Source organism: Ailuropoda melanoleuca, chromosome 1 (assembly GCF_002007445.2).
Source record: "Ailuropoda melanoleuca isolate Jingjing chromosome 1, ASM200744v2, whole genome shotgun sequence".
NCBI classification, from domain to species: domain Eukaryota; kingdom Metazoa; phylum Chordata; class Mammalia; order Carnivora; family Ursidae; genus Ailuropoda; species Ailuropoda melanoleuca.
In genome coordinates this window covers 206,897,246-206,919,514 of record NC_048218.1, presented here as the reverse complement: position 1 = coordinate 206,919,514, position 22,269 = coordinate 206,897,246, and the positions used below count along the sequence as shown (strand labels likewise).

The 22,269-nt window shown below is 47.5% G+C and overlaps 1 protein-coding gene across 2 annotated transcripts in view; it reads left to right on the top strand.

The window, feature by feature from the left end:
* The first annotated feature begins 6,333 nt into the window (after positions 1-6,333).
* PRKAG2 (protein kinase AMP-activated non-catalytic subunit gamma 2) overlaps positions 6,334-22,269 on the top strand; it is a 38,318-nt gene continuing 22,382 nt past the window's right edge. The window contains exons 1-3 of one of the 2 annotated variants that reach the window (XM_034639756.1): positions 6,334-6,485; positions 19,730-19,811; positions 20,898-20,956. In XM_034639756.1, the coding sequence (XP_034495647.1) occupies positions 6,405-6,485; positions 19,730-19,811; positions 20,898-20,956 (222 nt within the window). In that variant the 5' untranslated portion in view covers positions 6,334-6,404. Of the gene's footprint in view, positions 6,486-8,714; positions 9,916-19,729; positions 19,812-20,897; positions 20,957-22,269 lie in introns of those variants that run through there. The other variant, XM_034639761.1, reaches the window with a different exon arrangement.

Below are 22,269 nucleotides of genomic sequence, written 5' to 3'. Positions count from 1 at the left end.
GGAGGGGCCCACTCCTCCATCAGTCCTGTAAGCCCCCAGTCCCCACAGCTCTGTTAGTAAAGTGTTCATAGACTGGCAGCGGGAAGAATGCCCTCGGCTTATTGGGTGAGGACAGCACACCATCAGGAGCAGTCCCTCCGTCCTGTACGGGCTTCAGTTACGTCCTCCGACTTGCAATCTGAGGAGAGGTTTGCTGGGGCATCCGGCCCAGAGCAGGCAGAATGAATCCTGCTGCTTCCGGTGTGGCCGCGAGCTTAGGGGATCGTGAGGTCACTGGAACCAGTCCCTGCTCTTTTCTCTGCCGACCCCACTAGAGAGCCATCTGCGAGCCACTCCTGGCCAGCCTTCCAGCACCTTCCACCTGCCACCTTATCTTGCCTTTTTTAGACTCATTAGCAGTGACAGTCTGTCCTCTTCATCTTCATAGAGTTAAGGCTAGAAATACCAAGGAGTCACACCATCTTAGAATTCATTTTTTACAAATTCTCTCTAAGTTAAAATTCTATGTAAATAGGTTTTATAAAAAGTAATTTATGACTCTAGTGATTATCTCTGAAATGTGAATTCATCGAGTTGTTTTGCTGTATTTTCAGGTTTTTAAAATATGTACAGTAGTGAGCATTTTAATGTCTCCTGCAGTTGTATTTAATTCAGTTACATTTTTTTTGTCCAAGAGAATTAGAAAATAGTCTCAATATAAAATATGCTTGCAAACACTTTTAAAGCTTTAAATTAATGCTGTTATGCTTTAAAAAGAAAATTGCATTGGGCACTTCCATAGATGCATTATTGCTATGACAAAAAACATCCCTTTTCAATCCTTTAGTCTTACAAAGGTGCATAAATTAAAATTTCTTTTCTGATCATTAAATCTAGATTCATCAATATTCTTTTAAATTTGGGTGCTTTGGGGCGCCTGGGTGGCACAGCGGTTAAGCGTCTGCCTTCGGCTCAGGGCGTGATCCCCGCCTGATGGGATTGAGCCCCACATCAGGCTCCTCTGCTATGAGCCTGCTTCTTCCTCTCCCTCTCCCCCCGCTTGTGTTCCCTCTCTCGCTGTCTCTTTCTCTGTCAAATAAATGAATAAAATCTTTTTAAAAAATTTAAAAAAATAATAAATTTGGGTGCTTTGTTAGGATTTTTCTCTTGAGGGATAGACATGCAGTACAGTAATCTTGGACTCATAGTCGGTCCCCTGCATTTCACTTACAAGTTTTTCGGTGACCTGCCATTTAGCAGGCAAGAGCTTGTCCCGGCACCTGAGGGGAACTGGCTGGATCGGGTGCCTCTCCGGTGCCTCAGGAAGCTACAGTCGAAAAGGAAGGCAGACCCACAACTTTGGTACAAGGCATACAACGACTCCAAAAGTGAATTCTTCACAAAGCACTGACGAGAATGTCAAAACAAGCAATTACTTCTGACTTGAAGTCCTCCGAGGAAGGCGTTCCAGGCCCTTGAACTCAACTTGGAAGCTGCATCAGTTTCCTGAGGCCACCACCACAAACTGCCACAGACGTGGCAGCTTCGGACAGGAGAGCTTTACCCAAGGGGCTGGTGGCGGGGGTCCCTTCTGGTGGCTTTGAGGGGGCGTCTGTGCCCTGCCTCTCTCTCAGCTTCTGAGAGTTGCCTGCAGTCCTCGGCATCCCTGGGCCCACGGCCTCATCACTCAGCCTCCGCCTCGTCTCCACGTGGCCCTTCTCGTCGTCTCTGTTTTATAAGATCAGTGGTCTTTGGATTTAGGGCCCAGCCTAATGCAGGCTGACTCATCTCAAGGTCCTTACTGTAGTTACATCTGCAAAGACCCTTATTCCAAATAAAGTCTCATTCTGATGTTCCAGCTGGGCTCTATTTTGGGGAGCCCTGTTCAGCTAACCAAAGGCAGGCAGGGTCTCCGTGGGCCATCATGGGAGGGGAAGCGCTCTGAGAACAGCGCGAGCAGAGCAGAGGCATAAACCCAAGGAGCACATTCCCAAAGCTGAACTTCCCAGACTTCAAGAAAGCCTTTGGGAAAGAAGTATCAATGCGATGTGAGAGTGGACGATTCCTAGGGGGTGTGGTAGGGAGGTGGCTAGAAAGCTGGATTGATTGATATGTGGTGTGTGGTGCAGTAGCGAGGGCTTTGGGGGGTGGGGTGCAGTCACATCCACTCGAAGGGAGATGCTTGCTTTCACGCTGTCCTGCCTGGCACGTACGGTTGCTTGCATTTAAACAGATGCTGCATTCTCAAATTATTTTGTCAACCATCGGAAGTTCAACACTCCGACATACACTTTCTACTTCCCAGTAGTGCTCGTTCGCAGCTGCCTCGCCCCGCGGTGGGCTCCCGTGCTGTTGGGGATTGTGGGGGTTCACATCCGTCTATACCCAGGTTCCTCCCATACCCAGGAGCGCCAGTGCCCCTGTAACGCTCGGTCATCCTGCTTCTGGCCGGTGACATAAACAAGAGCAAGAACGGAACCCTGATAATATCTGAACCCCAGTTGCCCTTTGAATAAGGAGGGTTTGAACTCCTTGTGTTCTCAGGAATTTTAGTAACGCATTCCAAACAACCTGTTACTGTTGAGTGGTTTTGGTTTTTTGGTTTTTTTCCTTTCCGTTTAACTCCACGTTACTCTTATTTTCCATTTCATTGCATTTCTGTCTTCACTTGTAATTTGAGACTTCATCATAGTGACAGTAATTCAGATGGTGCCGCATATGAGCGGAAAGTTTATACTCAATGTAGGGAAGCCATGACATTTTACAGTAGGTCACTTTACCTTCCTAACTTAAATACTAATACTTTGTTATAGATGTAGTTGTGTTACAACAGTAATACTCTCTATCCTTATTACAGAGCAAAATAAATTTTATTATAATTGTTTTACATATGTAACGTTTTGCTTTCTTTGGTTGGGCTTCTTACATTTAAAACAAATGTTGTGGGTCCTCCTCCACGCCCGCACCCCCAGTGTAATTGTGAGGAGCAGGCCCGACTTCCCAGCCACGGGGCTTCCTGCAGAGCGCCTCCCGGGATTCCTCAGGACCAGCAGGACAGGGAAGGTCCGGGAAACCGCCTCAGCCGAGAGGAGCCTCAGGAGCCAGGGCTGAATGTCATGGGCTATCCTGGAGGAACCAAAACTGAGAAATTCTGAACAATGAATGGACTTCTCTTAATAATTTGTTCATCATTATTTTCCTGGTTTGTGAACTATAATAAGTACCATGCTAATAATGTCAAATGCTGGTGACGGATGAAACACGTCTGTCCCTGTCGTGGAGGCTGGGGCGTGCTCAGACATGGAGAGAGGGAGCCCCCCTCACACCGCCTTCGCCGACTGGGACAGCGCTCATGGGGGAGATCGCAGAGAGCCCAGATCCCCCCAGACTCCTGGCTGGTGTGGGGGCCATGTGTCTGAGCAGGGAAGTCCAGGGGGCCCTGGTGGAAGGCAGAGCAGGGCAGAAGGCTGGCAGCATGCTCCCCCGCTGCACACATAGCTGTCCGAGGGGGGCGGACGCCCCAGGGGCTTCCGTACCCATTCTCACGTAGGAGTGGGGTGTAACTCAGAGTATAAAAGGAGTATTATAAATCCATACTGATACGGAAGAATTCCAAATAATGGATGGAGATGCTCTGCCCTCCAGGAGGTGGGGCCTCACTCCGGACATTTTCAGTACGGGCTGCCCATGGTGACTTCCTTGCAAAGACTGCAGGGAGGAAGGAGGAGAAAATAACCACAGTGCAGAAACCTGACAGACCTGCGCTGGGCGATCCAGGTGATGAGTCATGTTGACAGCAGGTGCGCTTGATATGGTGGGTTGAGATGGCACTTGACCTTGTGGTCTCCCTCCCAAAACACATCACCCCAGGACTGAGATCATGAGAGAAGCATCACACAGATCCAGACTGACCGGCTTTGGGAGAGCCCACATGGAGAGCAGAGCGATAAACAGTAACTGACGTCATTGATGCAGTGGGTGAGTCAAGTCCTGGCCACTCAAAGGAGGGATCGGCCCAGGAGGAGAGAGTTAGAGTGCACAGACCACTGTGAATGAGATGTCCAGTGACCGCGATGAGAAGTACAGGTCGAGGTCCTCACGTACTCAGAGGAGGAGGTCGTTAGACTTCCTTGCCTTACTGACGCAGGCTTGGTTGTCCTCCCGTGTGATCTCTCGTGGTCCAGGGCTTCTCCTGCCATGTGGTGTATATCCGGGTGCCCTCACTCTCCACCAGCATGTGGGCTCAGAGGACTGCCTGTTGTGTTCACCTTCACGTATCAACACCAGGGACAGTGCCTGATAGAGCGTAGCACCCCACAGGCCTCTGTCCAACGTGTGTGCGTGCGTGGGTGACGCTGCAGAGTTCTCTTGGGAACTGTTGGGGTCCTGGGCGTAGATTTAAATCCTGCTTTGGTTCCTTCCTGACTTTAGGCCTGACTTTAGGCCAGCTCCTTAGATTCTCCTCACCTCAGTTTGCTCGTACATAAAGTGAAGAAGTTCGGGCATACCCTTCAACGTTGTTACGTAAATTAAATGAGGTATACGATACAACAATGCTTGGCCCATAGTAAACATTCAAATGTTCACTTTTTTGTGGATAATATGGCATTTGAGGTTGGGCTGAAATTGGACAAGAAATCGTAGAGAAGGATGTTTAAGTTAAAGCAGAATGAACAAATTCAAGAAAGTGAGATTAAATACAGTAGGGAACTTCGCAGGGAGCTGTTTGCCTAGATGTGGGGACAGGAGGTAGAGAAATGAGGTCTGTGAATGCCGGACCAGGATGTCCAACTGTTCCACCAGCAGTCAAGGAGATACTTGAGAGGGGGACTGGCCGGGAGGTGATTGGAGCAGTAGGATTATGCATTCCAGGACCTGGGAGAGCAGTCAGGATTGAAAATAGAGATTTGGGAGTGTTCGCATAGTCTGTCATAAATTGGCAAACCAGGCCGCATGTGTGGAGTGTTTACTGTGGGACGTACAAAGGATAACGAGCCCCTGTGCACAGTTGAGGAACTTGGTCGGTGTCAACGCTGTTCAACGCTTACTTTGGTAATTACTAAATACAGTAAAGGAATTTTTTCTTTCCCCGGTATTTCCCAGGTAATCTCAGTCTTCCCAAAACATACAGATCAGTGTGGGCTAAAGTGAAGTTTTGGAAGAAGTCCCTTGGACGTAGTATACTTTGCGCTCAACTGTGAAGACCAGTTAGGAGTTAGGCCCTTGCAGGCAGGGGCGGTGGGCGACCATCCTGGCTAGGAGCCCAGCTTTGGAATCGCGGCATCCAGGTTTAAATTCTGGTTCCACAACTTCTCAGGTGGACAGTGTTGCAGACAGAGGAGACAGTAGTTGAAGGCCCTGTGGCAGAAGAGAGCTTAGCGTCAGGAGGGACTAAGAGAAGACATCGTAACTGGAGGTGCACTGGAGCGCGGGCACGTGACCGCCGAGGCTGGGGCGTCGGAGGGGCCGCACCTTTCGGGCTGGGTCTCATAAGTTACACCAGGGATTCGGTCTCTTTTGGAAGCCATTGAAGTGTTTTCGGCAGAGGAGTGACATGATCAAGGCTGCGTCTGGCAAAACCATTCTGGATGCAGCGTGGACAGCTGTTGAAGAGACTTGGATTGAATGCAGGGAGACCAGGTGGGAAGTGAGGGCATTTATCGGACCCAAGCCAGCGGAGGTGGGGAGAAGTGGATGGACTACAGAGAGATTTGCAGTAAGTCCTGCAGGGCCTCATGATAAACCGGTGAGGGTGGAGGAGGCGATATGCGGAGGAGGAAGCCAGATTCTGCCTCATCGGTTGGATGGTGGCGCCACCCGGTTCGCTTCTAAATAAGCTGAAACCCCCCCCAAATACTTGCCATCCTTTTGCCAACTGTCCACTCACGTTTACAGAGATTTAAAGGATCTGTGTATTTGTCCACATAGTTACCGTTTTCGGTGCTTTGTCTCCTTGGGTAGATCCGTATTTCCGTTTAGCATTTCTGTAAATTATGTATTTCTGTTTATTTATTTGCAAATTATGTGTTTGTTTTTAGTAAAGCTGAATTCTGTGACCTTGCTCAACTCACTTCTTCTAGGTCTGGGAGCTTTTTTGTCGATTCTTTGGCATCTTCTTTGTAAAAAATCATATGGTCTGCCAATAAAGACAGCTTTGCTTTCTCCTTTTCAATCTGTATGTGTTTGTAAATTCTCTCCTTGCCGTACTACCTGGGCGAGGTCTCCAGGACGGCATTGGATAGGATCTGCACGCATGAGCGCCCTTGCCTTCTCGCTCTTACGGGAAGACCTGTCACAGTGTCCCTAAGTCTGCCATCCGCAGGTTTTCATACGCTCTCTCCAGCTGATGAGCAAGTCCTTCATTGTTGCTGATATTTGCCTTTTTTCTTTTCTTTTTAGCAGAAGACTCAGAAAGTGGTGTTTACATGCGCTTCATGAGGTCACACAAGTGTTACGACATCGTTCCCACCAGTTCAAAGCTAGTGGTGTTTGATACTACATTACAAGTAAGTGTGCACAGTTTTCACGACCTGCCATCCACGTGGCTCCTTCGTCAGGGAATTCAAGTCCAGCGACACCAGCAGACATGTCAGGTGTCGTGCTGAGCTTTTGTCTGCATTCTCCACCCCCGTGGCAGCCGTGGAAGACACATGCTGTCACCCTCCTCTTTCTCTAGATAAGGAAACTCGTTCTAGAGTCAACCTAAATCACAAAGTTTAGTCCACAGATTCTAGAATTTAGTAATTTAATCCACAGAGCTGGTGAATGATGGGGTCTGTCCCGTGTGTCAGAGTCTGAGCTATTAACCTGTACCACCTCCCTCAGCATATCCTGATCTTTTTTCTCTCAGTTATTTAGTAGACTATATAATAAATTAATTTGAAATAGTACAAGTTAAAAAGAAAAAAATTACTAAGGTAGATGATCTCTTGAGAAAGAACTTTATTGATCTCTTTTAGCAGAAAAAATTGAACCTTGTTGTTTAGGTATTAAAATTGTGCTTATTGCAGCACATTTTATACCCATATAATGTACAATCACATATGAAAAGTCCTAAATGATACATTCACTGTAATGATTGAATCACACCTAGTGTAATAAATGCCTATATACAGTTAGGTATCTAGTGTCTGTAGTTGTACATAAATCTTTACAAAGGAGTGGCTTCAGTTGTGCTCCCAGAAGCAGCCACCAAGCCAGGAATTCATGGGCAGTCAGTGCTTTATTAGGCTGTGCTCCCGGGAAACCCGCGGAGGGACTGGGGGAGAACCCAGAAAGGCAGGAGCCCCGCCAGGGTGGCCTCAGCTGGCCCCTCGGCACAAGGGGGTGGGTAGGGGCAGGTGCCCTTGTGAGCTCACCCCAGCCTCACCGTTCATCCAGGGCTGTTCTGGGAGAGAGGTGCCCAGACTCCGCGAGCTCTGGCCCTCAGTCCGGGGCCTGTCCTCGTCACTCCCCAGCCTGGTCTGCGGTCCCCCCAGCAGCTTGCCCCTGTGGCTCTGCACAGGACACCTGGGCTCTCGGGGCCACTTTGCCTGCATTTGGTGCCTGCTACACAGGACTCTTGGGAATGTGAATACGGCTTTGTTCTTGTTTAATTTCATTTGCCAGCTGTTTTTTGTCATCTGATTTTTATAAATTGACTTTATATCCTATGACTTAGTTAAATTCACTTCAGACCAGGTAACCTGCACGGTTTCTCCTCAGCCCTAAGATTCTCTGATTCTTTGAGACAACGAGGACAACAGGGAAGCATCCAGTACAGTACTACATGGGGAACGGGACAGATAGTAGCTTCCGGAAATCTAGTCTTTACAACTGTAACCATAGATTTCAATAATAAAATAGCTAGAAATTCTCAATTCCCAAAGTAAAGAACTACTCCAGCAACCCATCTCACCTTCACTCCTATTCCCCAAAAGGCTTATTACTTGTTCAAGACCCACATCTTCTGACCCTGGGTTTCCCACCAACAGCAAAGTCAGTGATGGCTGCTAAGACCTGTGTCTGCTTTCACTCCTACTCAGCTTGTCCCTTGCAACGGAATTGACTTTCTTCCGAATTTAAAATTTAGCCAAAGTGGGTGATACATGAAAAATGTGCTATTTTTGTGGATTGTTGGAGGTCCCTGATCTGGTAATGTCGTTTCCGAGCTGCTCTAGCTGTGAGTGCACCATCCCCTGGCAGTCGTGAGTCCTGGGAGGCTCTCGGCTTTGAGGGAGCTAAACTTTGTCACCAGGGAAATAGGAGGCGGGGGTTCTCATGGGTAGAGCCAAGTTAAACATGCATTTGAAAGGTGTGAGTAGAGTATTTTCTAGACTCAATAGTAGTCGTTGATACATCTTGAGAGCAAAGAAAGCACATAGAGAACATCCACAGGGATGGCAGAGTACCAGAAACAACCCACATATGCTGAGAGATTGGTTCAATAAATCCTGGTGTAGGCATCTCACGGAGTAATACCACGTAGCCATTAAGAAGAACGGAAGACGTGTTTGTCAAGAAACTGTTTTTAAGTAAAACAATTTGCAGAAGACAAGTATTATGACCACGTTATTCTGAGGGTCCAAAATATCAGAGTCCTAAGTCCTAGATGCACCCAGACCTGGGAGATGAGCACAGAGGTGGAGAAGAGTGGAATGAAAGGCTCCCCCAGACGAGGGGAAAGAACAATCTAGGACACAGTTTNTAAAAAAAAGAAACTGTTTTTAAGTAAAACAAGTTGCAGAAGACAAGTATTATGACCACGTTATTCTGAGGGTCCAAAATATCAGAGTCCTAAGTCCTAGATGCACCCAGACCTGGGAGATGAGCACAGAGGTGGAGAAGAGTGGAATGAAAGGCTCCCCCAGACGAGGGGAAAGAACAATCTAGGACACAGTTTCAGCCTCCAGCTTCCGTCTCTGAGGGGCCCGCTCGGCTTTCCACAGCCGGGTTCGGCAAAATTCCCGTTTCCTACTGGAATTCACTGAGGACCAGCATCCATCTGTCCATCCCGACAGAGTGGAAACCAAATGCACAGCCTGCAGTCCTGTCCACGTGCGGTCCTGCTCACGTGCAGTCCTGTGGCCGCTCCACGTGGAGCAGGAGGGGGGCCTGCTTGCCAGGTGAAGTGTCCGTAAAGCAAGCCAGTTTCTCGTCGGCCGCACCCCCAGACCATGGCGTGGAACAAGCAAGAGAAGGCAGCTCCGTCACAGTCGCACTGCTGCCGCTTGCCGACCATTGGCTGTGCTGCTCGATGGTCCGAGGACCCTGTTCGTGGTGGGAGCTCAGGCCGCACAGCTGCTCAGCATCTCACGGTCGGTGGTTCCGTCTCTACCAGGCCCAGTAGCAAGCCAGGAATTATTTCTCAGAAGGACAGTAACTGTCTCCAGAAGAAGGCGTGGTTTCCTGCTGCTGCTTTTCTCAGCCCCGGACGTGAGCCCCCGGAGTCTCCTGCTGGTGCTTCCCGGGGCTTCGTACAGGATCCCGCGTGTTGACGCTGCTGGTGACAGGCCCCTGTGGACGAGGAGCCTAGACTTGCTCTGGTCACTCTGAAAACAGCTTTTATGGGCCACTCGGTGGATGCGTCCAAGTAGCCACTTTGTAGTGCGTGTTGCTTCCAAAAGACACCCCCCCCCCCGCCGTGATGTGTGGCTGGCTGGGCATGTGCTCTGCTCCCGGTCCACTCACCCTGGAAACTCACCCTCTCATTTCCTTATTTCCTTATTCCTCATGTCTCAACACTCTCACTCATCGTCTGAGTGTTGCTGCTTCCTGCCCGTCCGCTCCAGTCGGCACAGTATCCTCAGCGTAGTGGACCAGGTGGCGTGCGGAAGGTCGAAATGATGAACGTCTCTGCAGACGCTTGAAGGCCGAGAGCAGGAGGGCAGCGTAGCCTCCGGGCACGTGGCGAGGGGGCCCCATGCCAGGTCCGAGCAGACGCTTCCGGGTGTCCTCGTAAGTTGCTGTGGAGAGAAAGTCTGTGTCCAGGCATCGTGGCAGGTCCCCCAAGATGCCACATCGGGAACAGTGACCACAGTCACCACGTGATCGATTTGACAGTCATTCACAGCTGGTCCAGAGATACAGTTACAGGCCAGACCGGAAAGGTCTGGAGCCGAGACACAGCAGATTCTTACGTGGCCCTGTGGAGAAGGAGGACGTGGCCCAGCCCTTCCAGAGAAGCCTGGTAGTTCAGAGAAAGATAGGGTCTAGTGCTTTCACATTCTAAACAGTGACACCTCAATAGTGATGAGAGGCTCAAAAATAAATAAAATTTCCCAAGATGGGGGGGAGCATTAAGAATTATGCAGGCCTTTCCTCACAATGGCAATATGACTTTTTTAGCAATACTCTATAAACAATAACTATTTTTAATAGACTGTTTATTCTAAAGTAGTTTTAAATTTATAGAAAAGCCGTGACGTGAGTCTAGACTTCCCAGGCACCCCACGCCCCGGTTCCCCCATTCCTGCTGTCTGCTATCAGTGTCGCAACACTTGTCACAATTCACGAACCAATACTGATACATGATTATCACCTAAAGCCCATAGTTCATTTGGATTTCCTGACTTTTTACCTAATGTCATTTTTCTGTCCGAGGATCACACCTAGACTGTCCCGTGACATTTGGTCTCCTTGGGCTCCTCTTGGCTGTGGCAGTGTTTCAGACTTCCCTTGCTCCTGTGGCTGTAATGGTTTTGAGGAGCACTGGGCAGGTGTTCTGTAGGATACCCCGCTGTTGGGATTTACCTGATGTTGTTCTCGCCATCAGACTGGGATTACGGGTTTTAGAAGGAAGGCCACAGAGATAAGGTGCCATTTCATCCCGTCATGTCAAGGGTGCCCACACTGTTGACCTTAACATGGGTCAGCTGGCTGAGGCGGTGTCCGTCAGGTTTCTCCACGTCCGTGCTGTCCTCCTAGAAGGCAGTCATTGGGCTCAGCACACGGAGGCGACACAGGGCTGTGCTCCACCTCCTTGAGAGCGCGGTAGCCACGTAAGTTAGTTGGAATGCCACTGCGAGGGACGTGGTCCCTTCTCTCCCACTTATTTTTCTATTCAATCATTTATGTCAGCATAGATCTGTGAACATATGTATCCCATTCTATTATGATCCATCACTCTTTTGTTGCTCAAACTATTTCAATCAATATAACTTTTAATAAAATGCAAGAGCAAATGAAGGGAGAAGCAGGCAGACATCCAAGTAAGTGGCTGTGTGCTAAGCCAAGTTCTAAGAGCACGTAGAAAACAAAGAAGGAAGAGCATAGAGCATGAAAGCAAGCTCAGGGAGGGGCATGACCAGGAGGGGCCGCCCAGGATGGTCTTAAGTGGGGACGCGAACTGAGGTCCACCAGTGGAGAGGGTGCAGGGCTTGCTGATTTTAAAAGCAAGAAGGGGGGGCACATGGGTGGCTCAGTCGGTTAAGTGACTGACTCTTGATTTCGGTTCAGGTCGCGATCTCGCGGTCGTGAGATCGAGCCCTGCATGAGGCTCTGTGCTGTGTGAAGCCTGCTAAGATTCTCTCTCCCTATCCCTGCGCCCCTCCCCCCCAAGAAATAAATAAATAAAAATAAATAAATAAAAACAAGAAGGAATGTGAGGGCCAGGGCTATTGCTGGGGATTCTTGCTGCAGGTGCCAATAAAGAGAAAGTAAAACTCTTCAGGTTTTTTTGAGCTTTTTCCCTATCAAGGAAAATGATCTTCAAAATGGAAAAAGTACAATAGATGGTGATTAGAGGAAATTGAAGCCTGAGATGGGTGTAGAGATTATGGGAGGGTGCCCGTCTGCACTAAACCAGTTTGCTTTCTGACCCAGATGAATCACATTCTAGTGTAATAAAGGGATTTAGAAAGCAGATTGCCAAGCTGTTAGTGATATCACAGGAACTGTGAAAAGTGTTCCGGGCCCCAGGCTAGAGAGGAAAGAAAAGAAAACACGTTCCAAAAAAAAAAACCAAAAAGCCTGTGGGTGGGGATGTGGTGCCAGTCCCAGGTAAGATGTGTGAATGACTTATTAGTAAAAGTCCAAGAAGCAGTAATCTCTAGGAACCTATCATGAATTGACAAAAAAAGGTCACAGAAGTCGAGCCCGATTTCCTTTTTGGATAGTTCCATAGGTGAGGTAAAAGCAGCACAGGCGAATCTCGGTGTCAGCTAGACCGCTGACAGCCTGGCACGGTGTCCTGGTGGATAAGGTGCCGAAGTGCAGTCTGTCAGCCCAGTGACTGAATTCATGCTCGTTATGGACCTCAGAAGAATGTGAATTCCATCTCAGCCTGGAGCAGGGTTTCCAGTTGCGTTGGATGCCTCTCGTGCACCATTTTAAAATCCTCGGATGTCACCTGTGCCTCCAGCCACGCCTCACCTCATGCAGGGCAAGGCCTCAGCCCGGGCCCGCCAGCATGCCTCCAGCTCCTTAACCAATGGAAGATAGAAGCCAGTGGAGAAACGGCTCCACCTTGCACCCTCAGGGTGGACAGTCCTCAGAAGATCCCAGTGGACTGGAGTCAGCCTGCCCATGCTTGTGGCCATGTCAGCCACCCGTCGGCATACTGGCTCACCTGCTAGCCTGTCTCACCCCCATCCTCCAAACCTGCTTCTCTGGTCACATTCCCCGGGGAAGGACGTGCAAGCCAGACTCTGCTTTCTGGGGAACCCAAGCTAAGAAACAAGGATTCTTTTCCTTCTCGGCTCGTCAACATTTGGGACGATGACTTCAGTACTGACTTTGCTGACGACATCAGCTACTTCACAGAGGACTTGAAACTCGGGGGTGGGGGGGCAGCTAAGAATAAAATACAGAGAGATTCCTCAACAAGCTAGAGTATTCTTAGGACCAGTGAATAAGTAGATGGTATGCAGAACGAGGGACATGATAGCCTATCAGTGTTCCAGAAAAGAATAAAACTGGGGACCGAGCACTGTGCTGAGGGGGGGGATGAAGAAGCGGTGGCCCTGCCCTCAACAAGCCCGCGCTGACTAGGGAGGGCGCGCCTGCCGACTCCCACAGGCAGCACACCAGGGGCCCATGTGTGGGTTTTCAGAGAAGGAGTTGGAAGTATCTTTATTGTCAAGTAGTATGAAAAGCTTACAATACAAAACACCAGCTTCGGTCCCTGTTCCTCTCACCCTTGTCACACTGCCCAGAAACAACCAGTTCAGCTATGAAATCTAGACTGGACTGCCACATTACCTCAGTTCGCTGACTTCAGACCTGTTTTACTTCCAGGTCAGGCAGATGGGGGTTCCTGCTCCTTGTGTGGCCTCCGTTCTGCCCCCATCTTCCCAGCGTAGCCGGGTCTCTTCCGAGCTTGCTGTCATTATTCTGTCAGTTTTATTCACTGCTGAACCCAGTGGAAACGAGTTACACTTAACGTTTCCCTTTTTTGTACAACTCAGGGTTATTCGTACTCTCCTCTTTTTATTTTAACCATCTATGCCTTTCCACACCTTCTGACTTCTTGATGGAATTTTCTGTGCAGTCAGACCTGTTGGACATGTTTTCAGCTCCATTCGGTGCCACTCCTTCTGGGTCCTTGGTCTTCCTGCTCTGGCTGTCACCCCCCAACCTGCTCATCACTGTCTCCTGAGGCCGGGAATACCTCCTCCCTCTCCTTCATCGCAACACCTGTCTTTTGCACACGTGCTTTCTGCTTCTTTGATTTATTCCCTGCTTCGCAGGGGGAGCACATCTTTCCGTAGCTTCTGTCTTAGCCGGCTCAGGCTACCTTATGTAACACACCAGCACAGCCTGGGGCTTAAACAGCAGGATTGACTTCTCACATAGTTGTGGAGGCTGTAAGTCCAAGGTGGAGGTGATGGCCAATTCAGTTCCCCCTGGGGGGCTCCCTTCCTGGCTTGCAGATGGCTGCCTTCTCACTGTCCTCACAGGGCAGAGCTCTGCCACTAATCCCATCGTGGGGTCCCCACCCACGTGACCTCATCTAAACTCAGTCACCTCTGAGAGGCCATGCCTCCAGATACCATCAATATTGGGAGTGAGGGCTCCCACCTCTGAATGCTGGGGGGACACATTCAACCCTAACTCTTCCCATGGACAGATGCACGGGAGGTAATTATGTGAAATTTTAGATATCTGCCTCTCTCATACTCACTGTGTAGACTGCTGTGTATAGAATTCCATAATGAAAATAATTTTTATTTAGAATTGTGAAAGCATCATTCCACTGCTTCTGGATGCAGTTGTGACTTTTTAAAGTTATTCTCCACCTGTATGTGAGTTTTCCCACTCTGAAACTTTCGGGATTTTCTCTTTATATCTGGAACTCCAGAATTTCAGACTAATGGGCCTCGTTGTGGTCTTTGTGTTCCTCGTGCCGGGCCCACGATGCGCCTTCAGAACCTGGCGTGCGCGTCTCTCTGGTTTGTGTTCCACGTCTTCAGTCGTTTTCTTCCTCCTGTTTTCTTTCTGTCGACTTCAGTTCCCGGGTCTTGGGCTCGTGATCCTTTAATATTCCTGTCCCGCCTCTTTCTCTCCTTGCCTTTGGTTCTACCCCTGGAGGTTTGGGGTCTGTGTTCTGCAGCCAGAGCGTCCGCCGCTTCGGTGCTCCGGGTCCGGTCAGGCTGTGAGTCTGGGCCGCCTGCTCGCAGTGAAGGGTGCGCAGCAAGAGTGTGCGTGGAGGCATGAGTGGGCTTCTTGCCAGCTGTCGCTGGTCGTTCTTCGGCAGCCCCCCGGTGCTCCTGTCCATCTGTATGTCATAGTTTCAGGGCACATTCTCCAGAAGATGGTGCTCGGGGGGTGGGGGTGCGTGGCCGCGGCGGTTCCCCAATCTGAACCAGGCTTCCTGCTCGTGTCTGGCTCCGTCCCCACCCCCGCCAGGGTGGGAGACTCCAGTCTCGAGTCTTCCACGTGCAGGGAGAGACTGTCAGTCAGCTTCTCTGCCCACCCCACCCCTCCCCTGCAAGGCTCCGTCGCTCATTAACCTCCTCCGTCTGCTTTCTGCCCTGCAGACCTCCTACCTAGTTTATCCCATTTCCAGCTGCTTTTCCCTGTAGTTTGGGGTGGGGGGGGACTTTTCAGCAGGAAAACTTGTCAGAATTGTCTTTACTCTCTGCCATTTTTAAGTCTAAGGAGACACGAGGGAAACTCCAGAAGTAACAGGGGATGAACGAGGTACTGTGGGAGTAGAGAGAAGGGAGTGCCAGCCTTGACTGGGGTGATGTGGTTAGCTCTGGTTGTGGTGTCAGAAGTTAAAGGTCAACCGGGTTTTCATAGGTAGAGTTGAAGGTAAGTGCACTTGAAGTAGGAGGAACTTGGTGACGTAGAAACACCACAAAAAAAAAAAAAAAGACCAGTTCAACACGTGAGCTGGGCTGGAGCGAGGCGGTCTTGGATGGATACCTCACTTACGAAGCCGGCCCTCCTCCCGTGCCAAGAGCTATCAGACAGGAGAGATGCCGCAGGTCGGATTAAATCCACCAGCCAAGCTCTGATGTAAAAATTTAGTAAGAAACCAAATTAGATAGTTTTCAAGAGCTTTAGCTGTTCATCAGCGTTAATTTTAAAAGCCCCGCAATCAGCTTAATTACTGAAAATCAGGGTAAAACTGTACAGAGAACAGTGAAACGTTAGAGGAACCAGATTCCCATTTTTTGGAGCACAGATGTGCCACTTGGCGTCAGACTGCCAGAATCTCTTAGAGCTTATTACTGTTTTAAAAAAATCAGTTCTATATTAAAATTTTATTATCCATCTTTCCTTACCTAATTATCACATTTGGTTGTTTGAAAATCCTATTAAAAAGTACATTTAAAAACTGATAACACTTTGAGCAAATTGCCTATCAGTTGAAAAGAAATTTTCAAAGGTACTCAAGACCCCCCAGGAGTTTTTTCCCTGCATATTGGAACCAGATGGGGCCCATCTTCTTTTTATCCTGTGTATTGGTTCATTGGTAACACCCTGTGCCTTCTGTAATTGTGAAGAATGTTCTAAGTATAGCTTTCAGTTGCTCTTCAACTCCACACACATGGTGTTGCGAAAGTCAAGTTCTAGAGGCTTCGTGATGGCCGAGGAGGCACGGCCAGACCCCCGAAGCAGCAGGCGGGGCTGCTCAGCACAAAAGCTCCTCGAGAGGGTCGCGTCCGCTTCCGAATGTCGTCTTGGGTCTTTGGAGGGCTGAACTGTGACTCCCTCCGTGAGGTATGGACGCGTCAATGGTGCATGTGGGTGAAATCAGAACAGTGAATCTCTCTCTGTCTGCTTCTGGCTGGATCACTCTAGGCTGGGAAATGAAAGCGTTTATTCTTTCTGGCTTTTTGTGCTGACACCATGCTGAATATGTTCACATTCAAGCCCAGTTAGTCCGCATGGCCACCTATGAGGAAAACATTCCCTGTTAGACTCATTTTGTAACTCAGAACGCTGAGGCTCAGAGAGGGTCAAGGACCCGAGCCCACAGAAGTTTCTAGTGGGTCTGGCGATTCACCCATTGAAAAGAAGCAGGAGGTATTTTACTTCCAGTTATTTTCCTTAGTGTTGGGTTGTTTTACCTTCTCTTGCAGCAGTGATGGCGCTTTTCCCATTAATTCTTAGCATTTTCTGGGGCGCCTGGGTGGCACAGCGGTTAAGCGTCTGCCTTCGGCTCAGGGAGTGATCCTGGCGTTATGGGATCAAGCCCCACATCAGGCTCCTCCGCTATGAGCTTGCTTCTTCCTCTCCCACTCCCCCTCCTCTCTCGCTGTCTGTCTCTATCTCTGTTGAATAAATAAATAAAATCTTTAAAAAAAAAAAATTCTTAGCATTCTCTTTGCCATTGATTGGACTGCTGCCTCATTGGGGGAGGGGGGTTCCTCTCGCCTGCCCTGCTGCTGACTGCCTGCATCAGAATTCACTGAAGCCAGCACGCCCCGTCAGTCTCTGTTGTCCACGTCGAGGCCTGTGTGCCCCTGGTTGGACCTGCCACACTGAGAATCAGTGCTGTGTGTCCTTCCCTCGGTGGTTTGTCTACACTGGCCTTTGGACTCAAATACTCACTTGGTAGCAGTTAGGGCTGTTTAAGAGCTTTTCAGGTGCGGATTAGTCAGGCAGGGGATCCCAGAGAACCACCTTGTTTGCGTGTTTCTGAAGAACAGTCACTACACCTGAAAGTTGAAACGGACCCCTGCTGGGCTGTCAGTGGGATTGCTGCTGCTTTGAAGGTATACTGGGTCTTTTTCCCTGATTTTCTCCTGGCCTTTGATTCCTGGCGTCTTGTCTGTGACGTGTGCTTAGGTGTTGGTTTTGTTTCTATTTAACCTGCTCGGGGTGTATTTGATTCTTTTTGGTAGATTTGCATTTTCTGTTGAGGTTCACCTATTTGAAGACGATTTGGAAAATGCCCACAGAAAAATTCCAAAATAACTGTGGCGCTCGAGTCACGTGCTGCTCTTCTCTGGGGAATTGCAGCTTCTTGAATCTTGCTGGTGCGCTCCCCCGGGCTCTCAGATGTGCTCTGTATGTTTTGTCCGGCTGCTGTGCTTACCCCGGCTTGGGCAGACTCCCAGCCTTCTGGGATGGGTTTCCAACAGCTGTGGTCATTTACGGTGTCATGGATGACCTTACAAATAATTTAAAAATTGTTTTCTCCAAACAGACAGATTTAGCGGAGAAAAACAATCAGTAATTTGTGGTTACAAAATACCCCCCACTCCCCTGCTACTCCAGCCAGTTTAGAAAAACAAGCTGAGCTCATATTTAATGTGTTTTAAAATCTGTTTCTCTGTGACTTCTCTCCCCCCGCCCCCGGTTAAAATATTCTCCGGGACCACAGTCAAGGCTTCCCAGAGCATCATCCAGGTAGAAATAGACCTTACAAACGGGCCCTCCATCCCTGGGTGCCATTTAGATACACGAGCAGCATGAATTGATTCTTGCTACATGCTGTGGTTCAGAAAATCTTTGACCAGTTTATGGATGACACTGAGCTGGCTGTTTCTCTCTCATGCCACCTGATTGGCCCCCCGCCTCTTGCCAGTCCTGTGTTGTTCACTCGGCAGACGGGGGGAGTCCCCGATGACCTGTACATCATCAGGACACAGTGCGGGGCTGGGACAAGTATAGAAAATAATGAGATTTCCTCACCCACCGTCGTCCCTGGACTCACTGGGTGAACCGAGAACCTACGTAACTCCTGCCAAACAAAGGCAAAATGTGTCGTAATAAAGGCCTAAACCGGTGCTAAATTGTTAATCCTTGTCTGATGGGAAGCTCTGGGTTCCAGTAATTCTCTCGTTTCTTTTCATTATTAAGTTAGCAAGGGTTTGGAATACAGTGGGAGAGAGAAGAACCTTCTTCTTTCGTAGTTACAAAGAAAATAAGCATTGAATTTTTTCAAAGAAACACACTATCACTGTCCCAGCTCCTTCATATCATTTAAATTGTTGCTTATTTCTCTTTGACCTTTTTCTTTTAAAAACATATTTTATATAATTATAATGTATAATTTTATAGTCTATGTTTTTCACTGCCATAAACCTTCTTTCTTTTACTTCAACATGGTCTGCCTAATTTTACTATTTGATACTTTTTCCCCTTTGGTAGTCCGGTATTTAATACATTTTCTTTTGTTGGCAGATATTTTTCCAATTTCAATATTAGAAATAATGCCACATCTTTCATTTGTACTCCTGAAATATAAGAAGAGAGAAAAAGCACAGAAACAGTATGAATGTTTTTGTGATTCTTGATACATGCCTTGACTCAGAAAACTTTCTGATGATTTATGATGCCACCATGGTTTCCCAGCAGCACTTGTATTGGCTGCCACAACTGAACAATGTTGGCCTATCGAGCAGCTCTAAGTGACACTTTAGACTTGCTTTAATCTTCATGTCTTCGGGTATTAATAAAGGGGAACCATTTCCCCATGTTTATGTGTTCTGGGTACTTAGAGGGTCGTCTTCAGTGCTGAGCTTTGGCTTTTCACACCATCCCCTCCGACGCCTGCTGTAGCTGGTGCGATGTCCCTGACGGGCTGTGTCGCGGGGGTCCTGGAGGCGCCGTATGTGAGCGCGCCCTGAACGGGGCCGGCCTGTGACACACATGCACGCTGAATGTCTGTCTCTAGACAGTATGAAAGTGCAAGGATATTACATCTCTCGTACCCCTTCTCAGCCTCCAGGAAGTGAGGAAGGATGCTTGTTTGTTTTGTTACGGAGCATATGAGAGAGGTTTTTATTTCGGGTCGTTTGGTATAACTTCAACGTTTTCAAATGAACGAATAACCACATATAGGAGAAATTAAACTGAAGTTTAATTCTTTTTTTAATAATAATTTTTTATTATGTTAGTCACCATACAGTACATCCCTAGTATTTGATGTAATTTTCCATGATTCATTGTTTGCATACAACACCCAGTGCTCCATGCAATATGTGCCCTTCTTAATACCCATCACCTGGCTTATCCCAGTCCCCCACCCCCCTCCCCTCTGAAGCCCTCAGTTTGTTTCCCAGAAGTTTAATTCTTTTATACGGTTTTAATTATATAAAGTCTCTGTGTGCAAACTCTGTAGATACAATGAAAAAAAATTTGTTTGAAGTGAATTGCATTGTTTCAGTTTCAAAAAAATCTCAGTCTTTAAATATAATACAGAAGCGTTTTTGCCATTGTTAATAAATTCAGCTCTTTTTTGCCTCTCAAACTTACAAAACTTAACATTGATGACAACTGGTAAGATCTGGAAGGATATTTTGGTTGAAGGTATTTCCCCCTCGGTGTATGGACTTTAAAGTATGTTTTTGTTTCTCCCGTTTGTCTTTAGGTGAAAAAGGCCTTCTTTGCCTTAGTAGCCAATGGTGTTCGAGCAGCGCCACTGTGGGAGAGTAAGAAACAAAGTTTTGTAGGTAAGCAATGTGGGCCTGGGAAGAAATCTGAAATGGGAACCTAAAAGCAGAAAGCCCAAGGTATCCTAACAGGTGCAGGTTTGGAATTCTGTCTGGAAAGCACTGCCAAGCTAAAGGACTTTCTGGCTTTTATGTCCAGGGTAAGGTGGGGCCGCTAGCAAATTCAAAACACTTACGTACTCCCACTGAGTTTCTGGTTCATATTTATTTATTTATCTAGCTTCTTTTGATTCAGTACCTTTCTGGCTCCCAGGAGGGGCTTCTATGCCTGTGCCAGTTCCTGTGAGGCCCGGGAACAGGGCACGCGGGGGATGCTGTGCTCAGACCCCTGACCTCGGGCCACCTTTGCTCGCGTGTAGGCAACCGTGGGCCGTCCCCACTTCTGTGGCCTTCTGGACAGTGCAAATGGAGTGACGTAGGCGTGATCGATGCCTGTGCTAAATCATTGCTATCCCATCAGAAATATCCTATAACCCAGTGTGATCTCCGGAATTTCTCATCATACAGATCAGAGTAGACGGCGGGTGTTGTCTCTCCTAGTGTGCGTCACATTGTTCTAAAATTCCCAGTTTGTCACCTCCCGCTGTAGGTGACGGTTCCCTCAAAGAAAGGTTTCATATCTTCATCATTGTAGTCCTGGTGTCTGGCACATAGTAGGCACTTAATAGGTGCTAAATCCCTACTTAAAGAACCATTGTTTGTAGAATGCTTCTCAGGAAACAATCCAAGTGCCCCAGAAGTGTCCAGTGTCTAAAGCTTTTGGGAATACCTTCTCTTACTTTCAACTATTTTATTTACATGTAGCTGCAAGTTTTCTGTAATGTTTTATATTAATCAGTAAGTTTTCTCTCATTGAATCGCCAAATACTGTGGTTGATTCCATGGTACTGTCAGGTTTAATTTCAGCTAAATTTATCTTAGTTTATTGTAGATAATTAACAGACTAATGGTCCTAAATAATATATTAAACTCTGCTTGATACCTTTAAAGTATGTTTTTAGAAGCTTTTCTGGAAAATATGCCAGGTTTGCTTATCCTCTGAAAGTTTTCATAGTTTTATATTTAACATATAATTCTTTGTTCCAGGAATGCTAACAATTACAGACTTCATAAATATACTACATAGATACTATAAGTCGCCCATGGTAAGTGCCGGAAACCCTTACATCAGTCACTGGAGCTGTATGTCTGTGTCTGTAGAGGGGTGGTGGTGCTGGTAGGTGATGTTTACAAATATGTATACAATGTGCAGGGCACATCAGTGTACGTCAGTCACTAAACTTAGGATCTTTAATTGCGGTGTTGTGACTGCGTGGACCCACGAATGAAGGCAGCCCGCCCATGGCATTCTGGTCCGGGTGGCTGTGACCACCTCACTCTCGAGCTGAGCGTGCCACAGAGCTTACCTTCCCAGGCCTGTCCCTGGGAGGGCAGCCTCATGCAGTTACCCCCTAAATTTTTTTCACAAGAACTCTTTGTACTCTGTGGTTTTAAAGAAGTAAAACTTAAAATTGGAGAAATTCAGTTTTGATATTTTTCTGCCAGTTGCAAAAAGACTGCTACTGGCTGATTTTAGCGGGAGAACTCCCCGGTCCCTGGTTCCTGGTCCAGCTGTTTTATAAGAGCATAGTTTGAGAACCACCTAAGGCCTTTTATCTAACACTGTGATTTTTGTGATTCTACCAGCTTGTTTGGTGTTTGGTTTTGGTTTTGGTTGGTTTAGGGGGTTGATTGCTTTGTCGGGGGAGGGTTCTTTTTTGTTTTTGTTTTTTTTTTTTGGCAAGGGTGGGCAAGGACAGAATTGTATAATATTTTTAATACTATTTTGGGTATCTGAAAGGTAAAAGACTAATTGATATTCTTTTTACATGTAATGGTTAATATTGCCCGATAATGAAATTTCTATATAAAAGGAGAAAGTAAAAACATAAGAGATACTCTTAGAATTAAGTTTTACCAAAGATTTTGTAAGTATCCCATATTTATTTCACACAGGGTATCTGATTTCTTAAATACTACCAATGCAAGTGAATCTTGGTTTTCTTCATAATGGTCATATGTCTGCTTTTGAGCTAGCAAAATCAACACAAGTATGATTCACTGGATATATTTTGATAAAATGCAGCTAACCCCCTATTAAAAATCTCAGCAACAGGCACCCGGGTGACTCAGTTAAGCGTCTGACTCTTGGTTTTGGCTCATGATCTCAGGGTTGTGGGATTGAGCCTCACGTGGGGCTCTGAACTCAGTGGGGAGTCTGCTTGAGACCGACTGTCCTTCTGCCCCTCCCCACTCTTGCAAACACGCTCTCTAAATAAAGAAATCTTAAAAAAAATAAATAAAAATCTCAGCAGTAGCTAATTAAATCAGAATTTTTATAAAAGCAGTTGTCTAAATATACAGCCCAAAGTTTTTTTAATTAAGTTATAATTGACATACAATATTATATTAGTTTCAG